Source organism: Coenobita brevimanus, chromosome 100, assembly GCF_032717465.1.
Source record: "Coenobita brevimanus isolate Jiangsu-jjx chromosome 100, ASM3271746v2, whole genome shotgun sequence".
Classification (NCBI taxonomy): domain Eukaryota; kingdom Metazoa; phylum Arthropoda; class Malacostraca; order Decapoda; family Coenobitidae; genus Coenobita; species Coenobita brevimanus.
Window position 1 is genome coordinate 51701956 of NC_137053.1, and position 26135 is coordinate 51728090.

The 26135-nt window shown below is 40.7% G+C and overlaps 1 protein-coding gene across 1 annotated transcript in view; it reads left to right on the plus strand.

Moving 5' to 3' along the window:
- Positions 1 to 282: 282 nt before the first annotated feature.
- The window catches only part of LOC145414654 (uncharacterized), a 147173-nt gene continuing 121320 nt past the window's right edge, over positions 283 to 26135 (plus strand). The window contains exon 1 of the mRNA XM_080284174.1: positions 283 to 341. Within this exon, the coding sequence (XP_080140300.1) occupies positions 283 to 341 (59 nt within the window). The remainder of the gene's footprint in view (positions 342 to 26135) is intronic.

A 26135-nucleotide genomic window follows, 5' to 3' on the forward strand; every position in this document is an offset into this window, starting at 1 on the left:
TCCTACTTCTGAGAGTATTACTCTTCGATTCTTTCCTTTTTTTACTTTCGGTCCACCTGGACCTCTCTAAGGACGTCAAAACCGAGGGCAAGAGCTTTCATGTTGATTTCGCACATGTTGCTGAATATTAACACTACTGGTGCTTTAATGTCATTGAAAAAATATAATAATAATAATAATAATAAATAAATAAATAAATAAAAAGCCAGCATACTGGTAGAGTGTGTTTTAACATTTTCAAATGTTTTCGAAATATAGAGAAATATGAAGAAACCTTCAAACATGATTCTTAAGGAAAAGGGTGCCCGCTATGCACTTACCCGTCAAAGTGCTGCTTTCAGGTAAGTCTGCGTTGAGTAACATGTCAGTAAACCATAAATTACGATAGTTGGGTTGTGTATAACTAATAGACGGACGCCTGGTGACTTACTGGCTAAGGCAATCTAACCGAGTGTGGTTCTTTGGGGTTTAACTTCAAAGGTTGGTTGGGATTATTGTTTACATAGTGCCACTCATTTAAAGGTGACTGGACATATATCTTAAATGTTTGGACTTCACTTTGTGCGTGATTAAGGCTTGAAGACTTTAACGAGTTAGTGGATGTATGGCCCATTTACTTTACGCTTACTTGATGGTTCTCATTTTATTTCATCTGAGTGTGTGTGTGTGTGTGTGTGTGTGTGTGTGTGTGTGTGTGTGTGTGTGTGTGTGTGTGTGTGTGTGTGTGTGTGTGCGTGCGTGCGCATGCGTGCGCATGCGTGCATGCTTTCCTTTTCCTATTTCACGATAACTCCCACCTCATATTCGTGGGATAAAGGGTTACTATGTTGATCCTTTGAGTCAATATATACTCGCCAAACTGAGCTTCAAGATAGAGCCATGAGCTAAAGTTCGCCTACAATCCACATCCGGCATTTTGTCCCGCCTTCTGTAGTTTTCTTTCCTCTCTGAACGATGTCAGCGAGATTTTTTTTTTTTTAATGCGAGAAAGAAGGAACCAAAGGCTATGAGCCCGCAGTAACAGTTCCCTCCAAGAGAAAAACAAAATACAATAGAGAGCCAAATTCAAGATCCGATCATTTTGAGATGCCTGGACACATTGCGTTTGAAAGACTGGAGATCATAGGCAGCAGGAAATACAGACAGAGGGGGACAGTTCCAGAGCTGACCTGTTGCATAAATGAAAGACTGGGAGTAACGGTTAACTCTTGCATTAGAGAGTTGGACAGAAAAAGGATGAGAGTTTGCTGCCAGACGGGTGCTACGCGCCCGTCGTAGAGGTGGAGAAATGCAAGCTGACAGTTCAGAGGAGCAGTGACCATTAAAGTAGTGATAGAAAAGAGATAAAGATGTAACGGTGCGGCGAAGAGACAGAGGTTGAAGGGAGTCAGTAAGAGGAGGAGAGTTAATGAGATGAAAGGCCTTTGACTCCACCCTATTGAGAAGAGCTGTATGTGGGGAGCCTCCCCACACATGAGAGTTGTACTCCACACAGGGGCGGATAAAACCCCTGTATAGAGTCAACAATTGTGCAGGGGTAAAGAAAGAGCGGAGTCGGCTTAGCACACCCAATCTCTTGGAAGCAGATTTTACAAGAGATGTAATATGATCTTTCCAAGATAAGTCCCGAGTAAATGAAACCCCAAGCATGTTCAAGGATGATGCATGATTAAGCTGAATATTATTAAACATTAGTGGGTATACCTGTGGAAGATTTTGTCGGGTTGATAGGTGTAAGAACTGAGTCTTAGATGCATTAAAAACAACCATATTATTTTTACCCCAGTCAGAGATACGAGCCAAGTCAGACATTAGGTGTGCCATAGCCTCATCCCTTGTTTGTTGAAGTAACTGTTGAGATGGGCATTGCGGGAACCGAATGGAAAGGTGAAGGGTGGAGTCATCAGCGTATGAGTGGATAGGGTTAGATGTACAGCTTAGAAGATCATTGATGAATAAAAGGAAGAGAGTTGGTGATAGGACAGAGCCCTGAGGAACACCACTGTTGATAGATCTAGGAGAAGAACGATGGCCGTCTACAACAGCGGCTATAGAACAACCAGAAAGGAAGCTAGCGATGAAGGCACAGATAGAAGGATAGAAACCGTAGGAGGGCAGTTTGGAAATTAAAGTTTTATGCCAGACTCGATCGAAAGCCTTTGAGATGTCAAGTGCAATGGCAAAGCTTTCGCCAAAGTCCCGAAAGGAGGATGACCAGGAGTCTGAAAGGTAGGTGAGAAGATCGCCAGTGGAGCGTCCCTGACGGAACCCATACTGACGATCGGAAAGAAGGTTGTGATAGGAAAGATGCCTTAAAATTTTTCTATTGAGAATTGACTCGAAAACTTTTGAAATACAGGACGTTAAAGCAATTGGACGATAGTTGGAGGGTTGGGAGTGGTCACCCTTCTTTGGGACTGGCTGAAAGAGAGCAAACTTCCAGCAAGAAGGAAAGGTACAAGTTGACAGACAAAGGCGAAAGAGTTTGCCTAGGCAGGGTGTAAGCACAGAAGCACAGTTCTTGAGAACAACAGGAGGAACCCCATCAGGCCCATATGCCTTGTTAGTACTGAGGCCAGTGATGGCAGAAAATACATCAACTGAAGAAATTTTAATGTCAGCCATGAGGAAGTCAGAGGGGGGTAGTGATGGAGGGACAGCACCGGAATCGTCTAAGGTGGAATTGGAGGAGAAAGTGTGTGTGAAGAGATCTGCTTTATCAGTAGAAGAAATAGCTACAGAACCATCAGAGTAGAAAAGAGGAGGGAAGGATGATGAGGTAAAGTTGTTAGAAAGATTTTTGGCAAGGTGCCAGAAGGAGCGGGAAAAATTCGAGTTGGAGAGTTGAGAGCATTTAGTATGGATGAAATTATTTTTAGTTGAGCGAAGAACAGACTTAGCACGTTTCCGGGCAGAAGCGTAAAGATGATGTGATTCAGGGGTGGGTTGGCTCCGGTACCTTTTGTAGGCCCTCTCCTTGTTGCGGACAGCATTAGAACAAGCGTGATTAAACCAAGGCTTTCTTGCGTTAGTCAAAGGGTATGAGAAAGGAATGTATGCCTCCATGCCCAAGAGAATAACCTCCATAATGCACAAGGCACACTCAGATGGCTCACGGCCATGGAAGCAATAATCATTCCAGGGAAAATCAAAGTAGTACTGCCTGAGGGCCTCCCAGTCCACGGCTCCAAAATGCCACAGACGACGTTTCCCTGGAGGGTCCACAGGCCGTACCGGAGTGATAGGACAGGTTAAGGTAATAAGGTTGTGATCGGAGGAGCCCAACGGAGAGAAAAGGTTAACAGAGTAAGCAGAAGGATTAGTTGTGAGGAAGAGGTCAAGTATGTTGGAGCTCTCTCCAAGGCGGTCAGGGATACGGGTAGGGTGTTGTACAAGCTGCTCTAGGTCATTAAGGATAGAAAAGATGTAGGCTTGTTCACCAGGTGGATCCGTGAAAGGAGAGGAGAACCAAAGGTGGTGGTGAACAATGAAATCTCCTAGAATGGAGATTTCAGAGAAAGGAGAAATGGATAGAATGTGTTCCATCGTAGAAGTAAGATAGTCGAAGAATTTTTGATAGTCAGTAGAATTAGGGGATAAGTAAAGAGCACAGATATATTTAGTCAGAGAATGACAGGAAAGCCGAAGCCAGAGTGTAGAGAATTCAGAAGAATCGAGTTCAGGAACACGAGAGCAAGATAAGGCGTTGCGTATTTATACACAACAGCCACCTTTGGCTTTGAAATGAGTATAGAGAAAGTAGGAGGAGTATCCTCCTCTCTCATGATCTTTTGCTGAGTACTTCATATTGCTGTCACATAAAACCATTTTATATAGCACCTTCCTTCGCACAGCCGGCAAGGAAGTGTCGGAGTACATTTGCTTATGGCTGTACGTCGAGCAAATGAAAATATGTGTCCTACAGTAGCATTAGGCAAAATGTAGAGTCAACAATATCGGCGAAGTAGTAGAGAGAAGGATAAAAATGATGGAGAGGTTAGAAAGAAACAGTGGTGAAAATTATTTGGGCAGAACAGAATCGCAGAGAGACGGAAGAGGGATGTGAGAAAGATGGGAGGGATGAAGAGAGGGACTAGGAAGATGGGAATAATAAGAGCTTGGATAATAAAGCAAGTAATAAATTATGTAATATGATAGAGTAAGCTCTGACTACGAAAAGACGTTAAGGTCGACTTAACACACTCTGGGACAGTGTGGCTTGAATTTTCTGTTAGCTCGTACATGTTGAAAGAAGCGAAGATTAGAAAGGAACAAAAACAAAGGACACATAGGAAGAAGTATGAGGAGGAGAGTAGAATAATATGGAATTATAACAATATATTTAGCTAATGTCGTGATGGCTTGGTGGTAGAAGTCAGGACTCGTAGATGGCCGTACGTTATCGCGTTATGGTAAGAATCTAAGATGTAGCCGCACGTGTTGCAGTTATGGTAAACTGGATAGAAAACATGTTGACTGAAGTTTAAATGTGGACTGGTAGCATTCTTCAGCATCGATCCCTCCTGCACCCGAAAAGGTTATTATAAGACTAATTGTTACCATATTATTTTTATAGCAGTGGTGATGCAATTTGTACGGCTAATGCATTTCAACACTCTTCTTCAAAACTGGTTCTCTACATACTTCCATTAAGGCTCTATGCTGCGGCCATATCCTGTATGCACATTATCTTGTATATTGCACTTAACCTTGTCAAGTAGAATACTCAGTCAACCATGTACAGGCTTCAGGCAGTCAACTCTAGAGGGCAACAGTCATTCTTAGTCCTTCGTTCCTCCTGCTTACAAACTATTATCATTTACAACATATTTTGACAAGACCTGCTTCGATGAGTGATCTGTATAGTATTTGCTGTCTTCGAAAAGGATGAATTTTCGATATAATATGTCGGTGGTTCATTCTTTATAGATTCTATCTACCTGTCAATATATATATATATATATATATATATGAAGAAGCTTCACTTCACCGTGAAGAAACGTATGCAGATTGACCACAGGAGAATATACTGGAAATAGAAAGAGTAATTTCACCCCCATCAAGAATAGCCTGTCAAACATTATAGGCTATATATTATAAATTTGCATGAGAAAACTGAAAAAGACTTGGAAAACAGGATCTCACAGCATAATTATAGTGCAAGAACGGCACAACAGTGTAGTGACATATTCCAACACAAAGCTTCCAATGATCACCACACTGAATGGCCAGATTCCAAGATACTAGTAGGTCAAATAGCTTTGATAAATGAAATGTAAGTGAATCATGCTTAATTACTGATACATATGAGAATAATGTAAACATTAGCTATGGTCATTTTAAATATGAAAAATTAACAAAATTAATTATAAATTAGTATCCCACAGCTAGATATTCTTTGTATACCTGTAGGCTTGCTATGGTTAGGATGTAAAGCCCCTGTCGCACACAAGAGACTCAAGGGCCGACCGCGGAGCGACTCAAGGTCGTAACGTATTTTTTTAATCGATCGTCCCTTGATACGCTGACAAAGTCCGGACTCTTTAGGGAGCTTGTGAGCCGCTGGGACGACTCGTTGGGACTCACGTTTTTTTAACAAACGCATTAAAAAATTGTGGCCGCCTTGCGATTTGCCAAAAGTCATGTCACAGTTGCGTCGCAGTCGGGAGTGTCGTAGGTCAGTCATGAAGCAGTCTTAGCTCAATCAGATGCATCGTGATGCGGTTGTTGCGTGTCGTGATGCTGTCGCCAACAAAAAAAAAAACATTATGACTGCATGTCCCTGCTCAAATGACTAGACACAGGAGAGGTCCATGGTGATGTACTGGGTGTCATTGGTGGTCCAGGTGTGATGCCCTGCTCCACTCTGGGTGTCATTGGTGGTCCAGGTATGATGCCCCGCCCCATGGGTCGGTCGTGGGGGGGTCGGGATGCGTTCCCCAAATGCGTCACGCATTAGTCTTGCGTTTGTGGGGGATTGTGTCATGGTCGTGGCTGACAAAAATTCGTTAAATATCAAATTTGAAGACTCGTAGCTCCGTCGCCTCGCAGTCACCTCATGATCTTGTCGCGTTCTTGAGGACGTCACGACCAGTTGTGAGGCAGTCCTGACGCGGTCGTTAGGCAGTCATGGGCAGAGCAGATTCGGGGCCAGTCGGGAGGCATGGGAGCCAAGTAAGACACGACCTTGAGTCGCGCGACGATCGGACCTTGAGTTGCGTATGCGTGACAGGGGCTTAAGTTAGGCCAAGGTGAGGTGAGGTGAGGTCTTGGGTCAGATCAGGTCAGGTCTTCCTTTGTTCTATGTCCCCCTTCCTGCTGCAGGCGTGTATATAAGACCTCAACCCTCATGTCTGCATGTTGGTTTGTCCGAAAATGTAATATACGAAAGTACTTAAAGCCTGCTTTCATTTGTCTGGTGGTCAGTTTGAACATATATATATATATATATATATATATATATATATATATATATATATATATATGAATAAAAAGTGAGACCAGTAGCTTCACCCTTCAGCACAAGTACGACGTGACTTTCATTTTAACCTTCCTGCTGAAAGAAAAATTTTTGAGCTGAGAATACCGCCATAGTTATAAATGAATTAAAGAAGAATGTATCTAAGCTCTACATTTTGAAAATACTCTCCTAAATTTTATAAAATCTTGTGGAAAAAACCATCATCGCCATGAAGTGGGAGAGAGAGAGAGAGATTATTAGTGTGCGTGTCAGATAACGAAGGTGTGAGACGGCAATGTGAGGCTCTTCTGAAACGAGATATCTCGATACAGGCAACCGGCTTAGTTATGCAGAGGAGAGGATCCCGTGTGTCACCTTCCTTGCCAGATCAGGAGTGGTGGGGCAGCTTAAGGTTGGTCTGAGTTAATAACAGGTCGTTTTAATCACTATTATTTGGTCAATTTCAGTGAGTGTAGCCAGTCTGGAACATTTTATGGAGCAATATATTCTGAACTACAGTAGCTGATCAACGGACAAGAAAACAAGTGTGTGTGTGTGTGTGTGTGTGTGTGTGTGTGTGTGTGTGTGTGTGTGTGTGTGTGTGTAAGAATAGTATAATTCAGTAAGTTTTTCCCAGTTTGGTTCAAGCTTTCCTGAAACACTGAGTCAGCCAAAGATGAAGTAATTCTTTTTAGAGAGCAATGGATCAAAGGTCAATGTCATATGGAAACAAATCTCAGACAGTTTTGATCCGATTTAGCTCAGAGCTGGTGGATGTGCTGTGTGTCAAAGATGAGAGGAACTGAATCTGAAAATGTTGGTTAAAGATGAGAGTCACATGACATAGTGTAACATGTCACATCGATTTTACAGTTCTCTGCGGGCTCCTTCTTGTCATTTTTTTTACACACACACACACACACACACACACACACACACACACACACACACACACACACACACACAAAGGATAATAAGGTTCAACAGGTATGTACCTATTACTTTGAACAAAGGATCATTCATTTCTTGTATCATACGGCAGTTACTAAAACACACATATAAACATCAAATGGTTAAATAGAGAAAGGGAAGCAGGAATATAAGATAAGCCCCGGCCAGTTCTACGTATCCATCGACACTATCCAGATTAAATTTCTGTGTAGGTATCAGTGATCACCGCCGCACGGTGCTACACCGGTTTGATTTACACACCATAAAAAAAAAAAAAAAAAAAAAACTGGAAAAAAAAAAAAATGTGGATTGTCTCTGAGCTCAAATTGATTGCTGTGGCTTTCAGACTCGTGGGTGCAGATTGTGACTACATTTTTACGTTGTATACCGTTTATATATATATATATATATATATATATATATATATATATATATATATATATATATATATACTAGCGCTTGCCCATAAAAATATGCGGGACTAACTAATAGCCTTTCCATCACAAAATGTTTGCAGATACCTTTATCTTTGTTTCCATATCGTTACTGAGCCTCCAGTGACCAGTTCTGACCAAAGAATCGAAAAAATGATTTTCGCATATTTTCGGGTGTCGCGACTTCCGACAATATCGAGCGGTCGCTTTGCGCATGATTTCCAATTTCTGTTTGGTATTTTTCTGACACTCCGTGGACTTACCCTCACCTAAGGCAAAAACAAAAATTAAGTCTTAATCTATTACTGTTCTCGTGAAAGAAACGAACAAACGCACAGACAGGCTCTCTATTGTATTTTGTTTTTCTCTTGGAGGGAACTTACTGCGGGCTCATGGCCTTTGGTTCCTTCTTCCTTGCATAAAAAAAAGTATATATATATATATATATATATATATATATATATATATATATATATATAGGGGTGGATAGAGGGGAGAAACCATGTTGCGTTTCATTGGAAGAATGAAAACAGATTGCACAGAAAAAAGAAGGCCCGGACACCCACGCCCTGACAAATCCCTTTACTTACAGTAAATACTGTTTTCCCTTCATTAGAAATTATGTTGATTTTGATTGTGAGAGAAATATGCATAACAATATTTTGTTGTAATATTGTAATACAGTCACGTCAACTATGCATAATTTACTCAGTCATGTATTGTACCTCCATCTCTTGCTTAATACTGATTTGCCTACGTCTGTATTCAAATATTTATATATCTATGGGTCTTAGTATTTACATGAGCATAATGATTGTGTCAAATTTTTTCACTGTTGCAAAATCTGGGGTAGACTATCCAATGGGATCAACTGAGTTGGAAATCTTTTGTATTCTTCAGTACGTTGGCAGCCTCCAAAGCTGATATGGTGATGTGAATGGTTTATCAGTACGGAGAAGAGAGAGGTTCATGTTCTCCAGTGGCCCAGATGTGGCATGATGGGATGATGACCATGATGTCGGTGGTGTTGGTGGTGGTGTTAACGTTTACCGGAACGTATTATTGCAGATGATCTCTCATTCGTTATGTTTGATAAAGGGTTTCCAACATGTAGAGATAATTTCCAACTTGTAAATCATTACTCTCTAGCCAGTCGTACTATTTACATTCCTAAAGTCTTGGAGAGCTTCCCTGGAAAGGAGATTTGAAAGTATTTTGCATCTAATACCTCTTCCATAATCACGGTTCAGATTCCGTTTGAAATTATTTATATTAGATTTATAATTCCTCTCAGGTTGTACGTCATCCTCTTAAAGTTATTAGTTTATTTGTTAAACTCCAAGGATTCCTGTAGCCTAACTGCATGTTAGCATTGTACAAATACTGTATCAGTCGTTTTATCGTGTAGCTAAAGTTCATTTGGTAAGTAGCTTCAGTGAAATGATCATAAACTAGAAAACAACAATTTTTATACCAGCATTATCGTTAAGATCTAGGGCTAGAAAAAGTGAAGAAGCCAGAGAGGAGAAGGTACAAAAATAAGAGAGCATTTGGTATGGGAGGAGAGACAGAGTTCATTACTAATCACTACATTCCACACTGTACTCAAAAACTGTTTGTACCTGGTGGAATGTAGTAATAGATATAGAACCCTGATTCTGCACCAGTTCCAAATGCTGTGTTGTCTATGTTTTTTCCTGTACAGTACCTTTTCCATCCCTGCAGCTTAATAATTTTACACATTATATATATATATATATATATATATATATATATATATATATATATATATATATATAAATATATATATATATTGTTACATAGCCTATGATTTCATCATCCTTTGTGTAATTTTAACGCACAGTATGCTGCATGTTTGATCACGAGCGTGTTCTGCCTCAGTCCCCCCCTTCTACCGTTATAGTAGAGTAAGTAGTCATTTCTGGAGTTCAGTACGGGATTTTCAGCTCTTTGTCCCCACGGCTTCATTTGCGCGTCCTTCTTACAAGTTGTATCAAGCTCTGCTGGCCCCTATATAATGAGCTCAGTCTCTGCATCGTTGCCACTTAGATCTGCTCCTCATTTTGTTCACATCTCTGTCCTCCCCTGTACAGATATTATTATTGTGAGTGCTCAAGAAATCTCCAAACATCTAGCAGCTGTGTGTAATTTGAGTATAAGTGTTATTGCATTTTTTCTTGTACTGTGTAGCATAAGATTAATTCTTAGGCCTAGTGAGGTTTTTGATTAATGTTGGGTTATGTCAGTCATTTTTGATAATAGTTTGTATCTGTAATAATTTATCTGGCATTCACTGAGTATTATCTGGTATCTCATTTTATCAGGGCTGACTTAGATAAATTTACTATTGCTAATTTCGTGTTAATAGAGGCTATTGCAGTTAACCATATATTTAACCTGTTTATTTGCCATTACATTATCCTTATGAGTCCTGAATGTTTTGTTGTTAGTTTGAGCATTAAACTTTAACTTGAAATTTTACCTAACTCTTTTGTTTTGAACCTGGAACTTTACGGGACTGTAGTGATTTTTAGTATTCTCACTTAAAGTGTACATTATCTTTCTCTGTTCCGTAACATAAATTTGGCGACCTCATATCAGGATATTCAGGATATTATCATAAGGATATTGCTTGATATTTTGTGACTGTTACTTATTAATTATGTCTACTATTACTACACTTGATGAAGCCAAAGATTTTTTGTCAAATGTGCAAACAGTGTGTGATATAGAAAACAGAACAAAGAATGAACTTAAGCTTGTTCCTCAACAATTGGGAATTGTTGTTCGCTCTCATCATTCTAAAGATCAAATTGTTGACTTGATTAATGAAAGCCTGTTTAATGTAACTCCTCCAAATGAGCAAACGCAGATTGAATTAGCTAAGTTACAGCTAGCCCTGCAGGAGGCCCGTGCTAGGGAGGCTGAGGCACAAGTTGAAATTGCTAGGATTCAGGCAGACCATGAGTATCGCATGAAACAAGGTGGAACTGGATCATCTAACTCTGATGATTTTGATGTGGCTAAAAATGTTAAACTTGTCCCTCCTTTTAATGAATCTGATTTAACAAAGTATTTTCAGTTGTTTGAGAGGGTAGCTACAGGTTTTAATTGGCCTAAGGAGTATTGGCCAGTACTCCTTCAAACTGTTCTCACCGGTAAAGCTCAAGTAACTTATGCATCTTTGCCTCAGGATCAGTCTGATAATTACGATGTAGTTAAGAGCTTGATTCTTAAGGCCTATGAGCTTGTTCCTGAAGCCTATAGAGTAAAATTTAGGACAACTTACAAGCAAGATAAGCAATCCCATGTTGAGTATGCAAAAATCAAAGAAGATCTGTTAGAGCAGTAGTTAAATTCTAAGAATGTGGATTCTGATTTTGAAAATTTAAGCAGATGATTTTGCTGGAGGACTTCAAAAGGTGTATTTATAAAGATGTAAGCCTATATCTTGATGAGAAAAGAATAGATAATTTGTCTGATGCTGCAGTTTTAGCTGATGAATATGTTCTCACTCACAAGAGATATTCTAAAGAAAAAGGGAAAGCTGAGAGTAAGTACGTTGCCTCTACTCAGAGTACAGGTAATAGGAAAGAGAATAAAGATGATGTTTCTCAGGAAGTAAATACCAGCTTCACCTCTAGATTTCAGAAAAGTAAATGTACTTATTGTAGTAAGCTTGGTCATACTACGGAGAAATGTTTCAGGAGACAGCGTGATGTGAACAAAAAGGAGTCTTTAAATATTCAGTCAATTGGTCTAGTGTCCACCCTTGAGAGTTCCCAGAATTCTTCAACTGAGTTAACTGAACCTGCTTTGAGGGGTAACTTAAATTCTCATGATGGAGCTCCTCTTTTGAGCAGTAACGTGGGTGACACTCTCAAGAGTTCATGTGCTAATTTCCTGTCTGATGGTTTTGTCAGTCCTCTGGACAATAATGACAGGAAATCAGTTAAAATATATCGTGATACAGGTGCTTGCCAATCCCTTATGCTGACCAGTGTTCTAGGCCCTAATGTTAATTCCTCTGATGAAACTGTAATCTTACAAGGTGTAGGGAATAATTACTTCTCTGTCCCTCTGTGCAGAGTGAATTTAGAGTCTGGTTTTGTTAATGGTTCCGTTATGGTTGGGTTGGTTGAGACACTCCCAATGTCGGGTGTAACTTTCTTACTTGGAAATGATATTGGTGGAAGTCAGGTGTGTCCAGCTCCTCAGTTGTCTAGTGAGCCAGTGGCTGTGTCCCAGGATTGTGATGTCCCTGATGTGTTCCCTGCATGTGCTGTCACTAGGGCTAAGTCTAAAGTTACTGGTGATTTAGAGGATAATGATGATGATGATGTTATCCTAGCTGACACTTTTCTTGCTAATTTGGACCACTCACCAGATGAGGCAGTACCCCGTAGTGTTGATAATTTGTCTCGTCAAGAGTTGGTTGAGTTGCAGGTTGCTGACCCTGAGTTGAAAGGTCTAGCTAACTCTGCTTACAGTGAAGAAGAGTCAGCCGGTGCTTCTACTTGTTATTATGTAAAGTCAGGAGTACTTATGAGGAAATGGAGACCCCCAACAGCATCAGCCGACTGTGAATGGGAGGTTGTACATCAAGTTGTCATCCCTCGTGTTTGTAGGCAGGATATCATTCGAGTGGCTCATGATTCCAGTTTGGCAGGACACCTTGGAGTGAGGAAGACTGTGGCACGCATTTTGAAACACTTCTACTGGCCAGGTATCTTCAGGGATGTTTCCTGGTATTGTAAGTCTTGTCACACCTGTCAAGTTGTGGGGAAGTGTAATCAGACCGAAAAGGTTGCACCTCTAGTTCCCATTCCTCCTTTTGAGGCGCCTTTCACCCGTGTGTTGGTGGATATTGTGGGCCCTCTTCCTAAGACTTCTTCAGGTTTTTCTTATGTGTTGACCCTGATTGATATGGCTACTCGTTATCCTGAAGCCATTCCACTTAGAAACATCTCAGCAAAGAACGTGGTTAAGGAAATGCTAGGTTCTTCACAAAGTTTGGTCTGCCCAAGGAGGTACAGTCAGACCGGGGAAGTAATTTCATGTCAAACGTTTTCAAGCAGTCTCTGAAAGAGTTGGGCATCACCCAGATCACGTCTTCAGCTTACCATCCCCAGACCCAAGGAGCGTTGGAGAGATATCATCAAACACTCAAATCGATGCTCAAGAAATACTGTTTGGAACATCAGAAAGACTGGGATAAAGGTCTTCCATTCGTTGTATTTGCTGCAAGAGAATCTCCAAATGAATCACTGGGCTTCTCACCTTTTGAACTACTGTTTGGCCATGAAGTAAGAGGACCCCTTAAGTTACTCAAGGAATGCTGGCTGTCGGAGGAAGATGACGTCAACCTGCTGGAGTATGTGATGAAGTTCAAAGATTGGCTGTCCACTGCTTTACAGCTGGCGAGAGAGAATTTAGGAGCTGCTCAGGAGAAGATGAAGACATGGTATGATAAGAAGTCCAGGTTACGCCACTTTCAGCCAGGAGATCAGGTTTTGATTCTGCTACCAGTTCATGGGCAACCTCTTCAAGCCAAGTTTAGTGGTCCTTATTTCGTGGAGAAGAAACTCAGTGATGTCAACTATGTCATCGCCACACCAGATCGTAGAAAGAGCAAGCAACTATGTCACATCAACATGCTAAAGTTATATCACAGGCGGGACGAAAATAATCCAGTCTGCACTGTAGCTGTTCCACCCGAGTCTACAAGTGAAGTTCTCCCATGCAGCATGAGCCTGAGTGATAGTTTGGGGAAGAATCCTGATATCATGAATGATCTCCAGACTAAGCTTTCTCATCTACCTCCCAAGGAAAGGCAGGAGTTTTCGGCATTACTGCAGGAGTACCCGCAAGTGTTCCGTGCTACTCCAGGAAGAACCACTGTGTTGATGCATGATGTCGATGTTGGAGACGCAAAGCCAATTAAATTACCTCCTTACCGTGTGAACCCAGTGAAAGTTCCTCTCATCCAGAAGGAGCTTGGCTACCTGTTGGACCACAAGATGATTGAGCCCTGTCAGAGCGAGTGGAGTTCTCCTGTCACTCTAGTCCCTAAGCCAGGTGGGTCACAGCGGCTTTGCATCGACTACAGACGTGTTAATCAGATAACTAAAACAGACACTTACCCTCTCCCTCGTGTGGAAGATTGCATAGACAAGATCGGAAAGGCTAGGTACATAAGTAAGTTTGATTTGTTAAAGGGATACTGGCAAGTACCTATGACTGAACGTGCTAGGGAGATCTCATGTTTTGTAACACTAGGAAAGGCTTTTGCATTTTCTGTAATGCCGTATGGTATGAAGAATGCACCAGCCACATTTCAGAAGCTCATGAATGTTGTAACAGAGGGTTTGGCAGGGTGTGTTGTTTATATTGACGATGTATTAATCTTCAGTGACAACTGGAAAGATCACCTATGCCATGTCAGTAAATTTCTTGACCGTTTAGTTCATGCTAATCTTGTAGCTAATTTATCAAAGTGTGAGTTTGGTCAAGCTAAAGTTCAGTACCTTGGGTATGTAATTGGTGATGGACATGTTGCACCACCAGGAGCTAAGGTTCAGGTTATAAGTGATCTTCCCAGACCTAAAAGTAGGAAAGAGCTACAAAGATTTTTGAGAATGGTAGGTTATTACAGGAGATTTGTTCTTAACTTTTCTATTCTTGTATCACCACTTAAAGACCTACTGAAAAAGGGAGTTAAATTTGTCTGGACCGATAACTGTGAATCCTCTTTCAACAAACTTAAAGCTATCCTATTAAGTCAGCCAGTGCTCGCTACTCCAAATTTTGCTAAGCCTTTTAAGATGGCTGTTGATGCAAGTGATACAGGAGCTGGGGCTGTTTTGCTGCAAGAGGATGATCAGGGTATTGAACACCCTGTATCTTATTACAGTAAGAAGTTCACTCCACCTCAAAAGAACTACTCAACTATTGAGAAAGAGCTTTTGGCCTTGATTTTGGGTTTACAGCATTTTTCATTTTATTTGTGTTCTGGTTTTGACCCCATAGTCATTTATACCGATCATAACCCACTGAAATTCCTTAGTAAGTTTAAAGATAAAAATCAGAGATTGACAAGATGGAGTCTACTTCTTCAGGAGTATTCATTAGACATACAACATGTCAAGGGGAAAGAAAATGTTATTGCAGATTGCTTATCTAGACTTTAGACAGATTGTTTTAGAGTAATAAGAAATTTCCTTTGTAAATTTCTTTTTCTTTGTGGGGAGGTGTTACATAGCCTATGATTTCATCATCCTTTGTGTAATTTTAACGCACAGTATGCTGCATGTTTGATCACGAACGTGTTCTGCCTCAGTCCCCCGCTTCTACCGTTATAGTAGAGTAAGTCGTCATTTCTGGAGTTCAGTACGGGATTTTCAGCTCTTTGTTCCCATGGCTTCATTTGCACGTCCTTCTTACAAATTGTATCAAGCTCTGCTGGCCCCTATATAATGAGCTCAGTCTCTGCATCGTTGCCACTTAGATCTGCTCCTCATTTTGTTCACATCTCTGTCCTCCCCTGTACAGATATTATTATTGTGAGTGCTCAAGAAATCTCCAAACATCTAGCAGCTGTGTGTAATTTGAGTATAAGTGTTATTGCATTTTTTCTTGTACTGTGTAGCATAAGGTTAATTCTTAGGCCTAGTGAGGTTTTTGATTAATGTTGGGTTATGTCAGTCATTTTTGATAATAGTTTGTATCTGTAATAATTTATCTGGCATTCACTGAGTATTATCTGGTATCTCATTTTATCAGGGCTGACTTAGATAAATTTACTCTTGCTAATTTCGTGTTAATAGAGGCTATTGCAGTTAACCATATATTTAACCTGTTTATTTGCCATTACATTATCCTTATGAGTCCTGAATGTTTTGTTGTTAGTTTGAGCATTAAACTTTAACTTGTAATTTTACCTAACTCTTTTGTTTTGAACCTGGAACTTTACGGGACTGTAGTGATTTTTAGTATTCTCACTTAAAGTGTACATTATCTTTGTTCCGTAACAATATATATATATATATATATATAATCATCATCATCAGCCATTACAAGTCCACTGCTGAACAAAGGCCTCCCCCAACCTTCTCCACGAAATCCTTGACTAAGCCAATCTTTGCCACGTTTTCCCTGCAAATTTCTCTATCTCATCTCTCCACCTCCTGTCTGGCCTTTTTCTGCTACGCTTACCATCTCTTGGTGTCCACTCAGTTAACCTCTTGCTCCATCGATTATCCCTTGTTCTTACTACATGGCCTGCCCACCTCCATTTCTGTTCTTTTATAACTTCTATATCTTTGACTTTAGTCTGCTGTCTCACCCAAGTTGATCTTTTCCTGTCTCTTAAAGATATTCCCAACATTGACCTTTCCATTGCTCTCTGAGAACGAATTGATTTATTTTCCATCGATTTTGTTAGTTTCCAAGTCTCACAACCATACGTCATAGCTGGAATTATACATTCGTTATATACTTTTCGTTTCATACAAACTGGCAAGCTATTTTTCATAATGTCTCTATGTTTACCGAAAGCTTTCCATCCAATTGTAATGCGTCTTTTTATTTCGCTATCATTATCTTTTGTTAATTTTAGTATTTGTCCCAGGTAATTGTACTCCTCAACTTCTTCAAGAATTTCTTCACTTATTCTTTTGTGTTTGAGGATTAAACATTAGTTTTACTCCGGTTCATCTTTAGCCCTACTTTGAGACTTTCTCTATTCAGGTCATTTAACATTTCTTGCAATGTCTGCTTTTTCTGAGATTAGGACAATGTCATCTGCAAATCTTAAATGGTTTAGCTTTTCTCCATCTATGTTTACTCCTTTGTTTTCCCAGTCTAGCTTTCTGAAAATACTTTCTAGGCATGCTGTAAATAACTTTGGTGAAATTGTATCTCCCTGACGCACGCCCTTATCAATCTTAATTTTCTCTGAGTCCTTATGTAATTTAACTGTAGCAGTTCCCTCTATATATATGTTTTCGAGCAGTTTTACAATGTTCTCATTCACTCCTTGTTCTCGCAATGAATTTATAATTGCTATGTGCTCCACTGAGTCGAAAGCCTTTTCGTAATCAACAAAACCTAGGCACAGTGGTTTATTATATTCTGTAGTTTTCTCAGTTAGCTGATTCATTGTTTGCAGATGATCAGTGGTCGAATACCCGCATCGGAATCCTGCCTGTTCACGAGGTTGGTTTTCCTCAAAATTTGTAGCTATTCTGTTTGTAAGGACTTTAGTGAAAAGTTTGTAAATGACTGATAGCAAGCTAATGGGTCTATAGTTACTAAGGTCTTTTGAGTCGCCTTTTTTATAAAGTAGAATAACAATTGCATTACACCATGTTTTGGGAATTTTCTTCTGTTTTATACATTGGGTAAATAAGTGAGCAAGCCTATTTTGTACTTCTGCTCCTGCATCCAACAGTAAATCTGCTACTATTCCATCTTCTCCCGGAGCCTTCCCTCTTTTCATAATTTTAAGAGAAATATTTACTTCGTCTGGTGTTTCCTCAAGTATTTCACATGTGTCAGCAGAAAAGTTAGCTATTGGTACTACTGTCTTTGATGCATAGGCTACAGTTCTTTGTAAAATTCTTGAACTCTCCTCAGCATCATATCTCTGCATTTAATGGCTTCACCGTTTTTGTCTTTTAGTGATGTAATTTGTTGCTTTCCAAGTGCCATTTTATTTCGGACCTGTTTCAGACTTTTTCCTTTTTGATGGTTTCTTTGATTTGATCCATGTTTCTCTTTCTTGTTTCTTCTCTTTGTCTTTTGTTGATAAGCTTGTTTAATTCCGCTCGTTCTATTTCATCTTTCTTTGTTTTTACTTTCATTACCTTTCTTTTTTTCATAAGCTCAAGTGTCTTCTCTGAATACTTCCCGGCTTTGGTTGTATTAGGTTTTCCTACTACCTCCGCTGATTCTTTTAGCACTTTTGTTAGTTTGTCATTCAGCTCATCAATGTCACATTCAGCATTACTGAGAGCCTGAAATCTGTTCCTTATTTCCAACTGAAAAGCTGCTTTGTTTTTGCTGACTTTTAGTGGGCATATCTTTTTGTCTTTAATCATCTTCTTTCTTTCACTTTTGAAATTGAATCTTGCTGTGCAACCCACCATTCTATGGTCACTTCCAATATTTACTTTGTTGACAACTGTGACATTTGTGATTGTGTTATTCTTATTTGCTATAATGAAGTCGATTTCATTCTTTGTTTCTCCATTTGGGCTTCTCCAGGTCCAACTTCTCCCTGTTCTTTTGTGAAAGAATGTGTTTATTATTCTCATGTTAAACATTTCTGCAAAGTTTACCAACATTTCTCCACTTTCGTTCCTTTCTCCCACTCCAAATTTTCCCATACATGTTTCTCCATTTTTTGATTTTCCAACTTTTGCATTGAGTATAGTATAGGTGGTCTTTTCTTCTTCCATAATCTGGGAGATGTCATCACAGAATGTTTCAATTTCTTCATCTGAGCTCTGAGAAGTTAGTGTATATACTTGTATCACTTTCAGGGTATATTTTTTGCACAGTCTAATTACAACCACTGCTGCTCTGTCAGATGCACTGCTGAATTTAACAATGTTGTCTGCAAGATTTCTGTTAATTAGAAATCCTACACCACTAACTCTTTCATTTTCCCTTCCTCTGTGGTAAAATAGGTGGCCACTGTCATTTAGCTGAATTACTTTTTCTTCTTTTCTGTGGGTCTCACTCAAACTTACAATATCCCAACTAATGTTTTCCAGTGCAGCTATTAAGTTATCAAGTTTGTAATCTTCAGCGAGGCTTCTTACATTGTATGCATAGATCTTCATGGATTTAAGAGTGTTTAATATCCCAGACTCTATCTTGTCAACACAGTGCTTACTCACTTTCGGTGGCACACTGCCCATAAGCACAGGAGGCAGTGCGGTTGGACCTTTAATAGACGATGATCCAACAGGAACGCCGTCAAATACTTTGCAATATAACTCATATTTGGTTGGGAGGATTGTGGCAAATTATCTCACCTCCCTGCCACATAGTTTCTGGTGAGATGTAATTTTTTCTGCCACCTTATGTAAAGCCTGAAACTTTATCCCACCAGTTGCCACCAGTGTAATGCTGATTAATGTATTTTCTTACCTGTTGTGGGTATTGATCAACTCACCCATGGATATACACGTGGTACTCGACTTAATATAGTGGATGGTAAATATTTATGAAAAGAATGAATTGTGGTAGCGTTTGTAGTGTTTGGCCGAGTTTAGATTTAGTCGATACCTCAGGTGGTTGTCGTTCCCTCAGCGAAGGAATCTTGAATTGGAAGGGGAGTGAATTTGGCTTGAGGACATAATTTCCTTGATTAGGTATATTAATAAAGAAAAGAAAATGCTATATACTTTACTCTACTTTAATAATTCTGTTAATTTCCACAAAACTATCATTTCTTTATTACATGACCCTTTTTAGTATGGGAGAAGATTGTAAATGTTACTAAGGCTTTTGGGTGATCATTCCTCTAACATTATTACCAGACGAAACAATTTGATACACTCGAGATATGGAGTCGTTGTACTTTACTTTCTTTTTGGCCGTTACTCTTGGGCTCAACATTGGCCTCAAGACAGGGACACTTTTACGGATATGATTTGTCTGTTCGGGCTGGCATAGCCTCGTATCAATAAGAATGATTATTTGTATTCATCTTTCACCCATATAAGGTATTCTCCTCATATAATTTTCTCGGTTCTCACATCAAATCAGTATTGTTTTTCACGTTTCACCATCGACAATGTTATATAATCACTAGAAATACATAATCTCTCGGGCCTGTCTAGCCTCGAGGAATAATTAAAAAAAAAGAAATACAATCACTAGGAACACCTCAATCACTCGGGCTTGTTTAGCCTCGAGGTACAACTTAAATATCACATTATTGTTCACAATCAGTAAGTTCCCTTCCACACTCCTGATTATAATTTTTTTTCTAATAAACTAATTTTAAAGAAAGAGAACAGTTGATGAATTTGAATTCTCCTTTCCGTTACAGAACATATCACTTCTATACTTCTATTCCTTATCTACAAAAAAAAAGAATTCCCTTGATAGAATCATTAATAACACAACAAATACCTTCGGTTTGTAATAATAACTCGTGAGTGCTGTAAGTGTAAGTGTAAAAGTCTATGGGCAATACTTGGGAATAATGGCGTGCTCCCACGGACGTCGCCGCCGGTGTCTGGGGACTAAACGAACGTCTGTTACACACGATGTCTGGGCAGCAAGTCACTACGTTAAACTCTCAACAATATTACTTCTCATAGTTCACAATAAGTATGGATTAAACAAAGAAAAAGAGGGGGAGGAAGAAGAAATGTGGACGACTCACCTAAACGAACGTCTGTTACACACGATGTCTGGGCAGCAAGTGGGGTATGTCGGGCACTAAGGACGCCACTGCTCAAGTCAAATGAGGTGGTGTTTTTGAAGTATGGTGGGTTTCAATTCTCTTTACAATTTATTTAGCAGTGTACCCATGACGACAAGACTTTTGATTGAATTGGGGAAAATTTGGGATTTATTCCTTACTTAATTTAGATACTGATTCTATCACTATTTCAATTTGAATCTGAGAGCAGCTCATGCCATCTAGTGACGGTCAAGGTAAACGGGACTTTAAATCCTCACAAATGACATTATTTAGGCCTTTTGGACTGCTAATCTTACATACTTGTGTTCTAGCAGCTTCATTAGCAAACATTTCACAACTAGGTTACGGAAAGAATTGTATAATCATCATTACTCTGTTTAAGGTTTAAACTCAGCGTCCAACAACGACAAGAAACGTTGGCACATCTGTCTGTTATTCGTTACTCTACGAGACGGGGAATTCCCATAGCTCAACATCCACAATTACATCACCCACTGCATAGATACAGAGGTACATACATATAAAAAATAGAGTTAGCCCTACAGTAATTAATATATGAATTACTACTTAGGGTAGGAACTTATAAACTAATATTCAGGTTACACCCTATCTAACTTAAAATTACAGTACTACTAAATACATACATGAATATCAAATGTGTGGCACTACACGGCTCCCACGTTCGGAAAACAAATTTTACCCAAGTCAATTTTCTATGACATGTGCATGGATGGAATGTTGTTACTCTGATAACTGCTATAAACATTTTGAATTGGAATACTTTTCCCCACAATCGGTGGCACCTGTCGGTCCACATTAAACACCTGATGCGTACCTCGGAAGGTCGCTTACTCACTACATTAGGAGGTATGATCACTCCTTACTCGAGATGTTATGAGGGAATTTATGCCCCAGTCAGCCTCAGGTTTTGGAGGATAGCTTGTCACTCACCTGAGCTCGACAGGGTCTCTCGAGATTGAGATCACCACGGGAGGCGCTTCCTTACACTCTTCCATTCACAATTACATTCACTCTGTCCTTTTGTTTCCAGCTTTCCGCCCGTAAGAGGTGAGCGCTCATTCTGTCCTGAAGACTCCACTACCTCACAAACCGTGCTAACTGTAAGGTGAGGGGATCAGCTGCTCCCCTCGAAGTAAGGCACTTCCCTGTTCCAACAGGAACTCTTCACTCTTTTCCTTTTTACACCCTCTCCTCGGGGATGAGTCCACCCGGAACATAACTTTAAGCAGTTATGTTTCACAACATTCGTCACATGCACTTATCCACTTTTCTAACACTCCTCTATGAGTCTCCGAGGGGCAATCCTCACTCGCGGTGGTAATCGCTCATCCTCGGGCTCCGGGGCGAGCTCCCGCTGCAGCGGTTCTAAGAGCCATTCCTCGGTACCGTAATATGGTTTTACCTTTTCAGCAGCCCTTTGTATTTTTTTTCCACTAAATACATTTTCAATGATATAAACACTTCCATCTAGCAGTACTTCAATCACTTTGTACGGGCCGTCCCATTTGGCATTCAGTTTTCTACAGGTACCCGGCTGTATGGTCTCTTTTTTCGCCCACACTAAGCTATTGACTTCAACCTTCTGTGCTTTCCTCCGCCTATTGGCCACCTCTCGGTATCGCCTCGTCATCCGTTGGGTTGTATCCTTTATGAGTGTGTGTGCTATCGCCAGGTCGTCCTCCTCTGCATCCACAGAAGGCAATAAGGTACCAATGAGGCGAGGGGGATGGCGTGAGAAGAAGGCATAATAAGGTTGTTGTCCCGTGCTCGAGTGCACCGCTTGATTTATAACGGTTTGACACGATTGAAGCAGCTGAGGCCAACGTAAGGGATGTCCATTGCAGAGAGACGCTAGGATGCTTTTCATTGTCCGATGCATCCTTTCAGTGGTAGAGTTTCCCTGGGGATGATAAGGGGTAACGTAGAACAAGTCCACCTGGTTCCTCCGGCAGAACTTCTTGAACTCTCCACTCGTGAACTCTCCGCCGTTGTCCAGCACGATACCTCGTGGCGTCCCAAAGTCGGTGAAGTATTGCCCAAGACAGTGTATGATGTGTTGTGTATGTTTATCCCTGATGGCATAATATTTGACGAACCTACTATAATGATCTATCACAGTAAGGACATAGCGGTAACCCTGAGATCCAGCAACCATATCAGTCAAGTCAATCCCGATACGTTCCAATGGTTTACTTACAGGCGGGAAACCTTTCCAAGGTTGCTGCAACCCAGTTTCACCCTTGAATCTTTGACAAGTGGGACATTGTTTCACATACTCGCATACATCTACCTTTAGATTTGGCCAATAGAATAGTTCTTCGGCTTTCTTAATAGATTTCTTCTGACCTAGATGTCCTGAGGTTTCGTGTGCGTGTTTGATTGCTTCTCTACTGATTGACTTAGGAATCACCAAACAATATTGGATGCTACCATCACTTGTTTCACGGGCAAAATATAATAGTTCATCAATCAATGCGAACTGGCTCAACATAGCTTTCGGTAGTCTTTTAGCAGGGAGCTTCTCACTACGCAAGTACTTAACTAACTCATCCCACATGGGTTCTTCTCGTTGCTTAGCTCTCATCTCGTCTCGACTAAATCCAAGCCAGTTGGTTTCTGACTGGTGGAATATCACTCTGACAGGTCTAGATAGTTGATCAGCGACTACATTATATTTACCCTTGACATACTGCACGTTGTAGTCGTACTCACGCATCTCGAGAATCCATCTGTTCATACGTGGGGATTTGGTTTTTCGCTTAAATATACTAGTAAGCGGTTGATGATCTGTCAAGATAGTAAAATGAGAACCCCACAAGTAATGGTGATAGTTACGGCATGTGAGAACAACTGCCAATGCTTCTTTGTCTGTTGCGGAATATTTTCTCTCGCAAGGATTGAGCTTTTTGGAAAAGTAACCAATTGGCAAGTTGGAGTTGTCTGGTTGGATCTGACTCAATACGCCACCAATATGAGTGTTACTCGCGTCGGTGGTTACAATGAATGGTCGAGTCACGTTGGCTCTTACCAATACTGGCGCATTCACTAAGCTCGACTTCAATTGATCAAAAGCAGATTGACACTCATCTGACCATTCGAATGCTATTCTGGATCTGGTTAAGTTAGTTAGGGGAGCTGCTATTTTTGCGAACGAAGGTACGTGTTTTCGGTAGAATCCGCACATTCCAAGGAATCTCCGGACTTCTTTTACTTTGGTGGGTCTTTGCATTTTGTTGATAGCCTCTATGTTTTTTGGGTCCGGCGTACTCCCGGCTGCTGAGATTTTATGGCCAAGAAAGGTCACTTCTTTTAACCCAAAGGTACATTTACTTAAATTTAACTTGGCCCCATTCTGTGAGAGTAAAGTGAATAGTTGCTGTAAGCGACTCAACAACATGGAGAAGTCATCAGCCCAGATTATCAAATCATCTAAATAATTCTTTACCCATCCTTGCTTCAACAATGGAGTAAGAATGTCCTGCATTCGTCGGGAAAATATGGCTGGGGAACATTTTAGTCCGAATGGTAAGCGCCTAAATCTGTAAAGTGTGACTCCATCACTGAATGTGGTTAAATCACGACTTTCCTCGTCCAACATGATTTGAAAATACGCCTCACGCATATCAAGAGTCACATAGTATTTATGACCTGCAGCCTGCTCGACTAACTCTTCCAGTCTGGGCAGTGGATAGATATCCGTGGCTAGGTGTTGATTCACGTGGCGATAATCTAAACACATGCGCTTGCTGCCGTCCGGCTTGTTAACTAATACAATAGGAGATAACCAGGCAGCTGTTGATCTTTCAATAATTTCTCTCTCTTCCATGTCTTGCAACATTTCAGCGATCACCTGTTTAGCTTGTTCAGGGTATCGATAGATCGGTCCACGGCTGGGCTGTGGATCGGCTACTTTAATGTGAACGGAGGGACCGCTGATGGTTCCTAGTTCTCCTTTTTCCAAAATGAAGAGAGGATCGTGTTGCAGAATTACGTTAGCTAATTCTTCTTGTTGAGTCGAATCTAAGTGTGGCCATGTCTGTTCGTCAATTAGCTTTCGGAGTCGTTGAACACGAGTTCCACTTTCATCTGTTCGATCACTGGTAGGGATCAGATCATTTTGGATTTTGGTTACTGAGTTAACTGGACTTACAGGAGGATCGTCAATAATTTCATATGAGCCTAGAATGGTACCTATCCGAAACAGTTTGTCTTGTTTGGCTCTATTATTGAGGGGCAAATAGACTAGGCCCTCTGAATTCACCTGTAATAAGTAAAGGTGACTATTGTGACTGAAACGTGCTTGTGGGTAAAATAGTAAAGTGGTTTTAGGCTCCTCACTCACTGGCACGGCAATGAATTTGGTTTGATATGGGGTGAGTCTCTCTACTGTTACAAGATTAATTTGTTTCAACTGTTGAGGGTTCCTGACGGCTCTGATAGGTGTGGCCTGGACTCGTTCAACTTTTCCTTTTCGCCGCGGAACGTAGTTCACGACGTACGGGGCTCCTCCCCACATTAGCGCTCGTTGTGCACCATTCCAGATCAACGGAGATTGTCCGAGGACATCACATCCCAACAACATTTCAGTAGTCAAGTAGGCGTTCGGAACGACTGGACACCACTGTTGATGAACTTTCTCATCTCCCACTCTAATATCTACTTTGACCATACCCAGGATACGGAGTGGCGCTCCTGTGACTCCCTGTAATCTCGGTGGATTTCTCCTCGTGTTTATTTCTGTTCCTAACCGCTTCGCGGTGGCCTCTTTAATTAAGGTATATCCACTCCCTGTGTCAACAACAGTTTCCACTATTTTATCATTCACGTTGACACTTATTGTGGGCGATGTTATACCGGCGGTTAGTCAAATAGCCTGATGGGGGAACTTACTTTGAGTGGCAGTCTGCCTCACATTTGGACTGGGTGGGTGAAATCTGTTATTGCCCCGCATCGCTGCGCTGCGGTTTATGCGCCCTGGGCAATCATTACTGCCTCTACGACATCCCAACCTACGGCAATCAAAACAGTGGCCTGGTGGTGGTTTGGCCCAACATTCTCGCAACGTATGTGAACTCTTCAAACAATGACTGCAGTATTTTCGCCTCGGTGTTTCAGTAGATTGTTTTTGATTGAGTTGTTCTAAATTTGTTTTCAAATCCTTTAATTGAGCTCTCAATTCAGTCACTTCCTTGTCTGACTCGGATTGGCAGTTATCATGGGATGGTCTTGGTGGATTATCAACTACATTGGTATCTGAGGGATTTTCACTTTTATTGTCTCTATCCGGCATTGCATTAACTCTGGTGGTATACCTCTCTTCGAGAAGCTGCCTTTCATTTTCGATCCTGTCGATGAATTTACGGATTGGATATCCGTCATCAAGGTAAGCTTCCAATTTTTCCCTAGACTCAAGTGGAAGACCATACCACAGTTTCTTCTTGATCCGTTTATCTCGCGAGGGAAACCTTTCTTTCGGGAACTTTGTTTCGAGAGCCGCATGCTTACACATGAACCTATGTACAAACGCCTGGGGTGATTCCTCCCAGTCATAGGTCATGTTCTCTAACTCTTGCCACGCTCGATCTACACTCAACTCGATGGCAAACTCCGCATTCAAGAATTTTTTAAGCTCGGGCCATGACAGTGCAAAATGTTTCTTTTGATAGTTATGAATAAAAGTGGCCAATTCAGAACCCATTCGACTCTTGGCAACCTGAATTCTAGTTGCGTTGCTAGTGTGAGTCTGTTCCACCGCCTCACAAAACATTTCAAGGCGAGATGTAGCTTCTATCCCTTGTAGCTG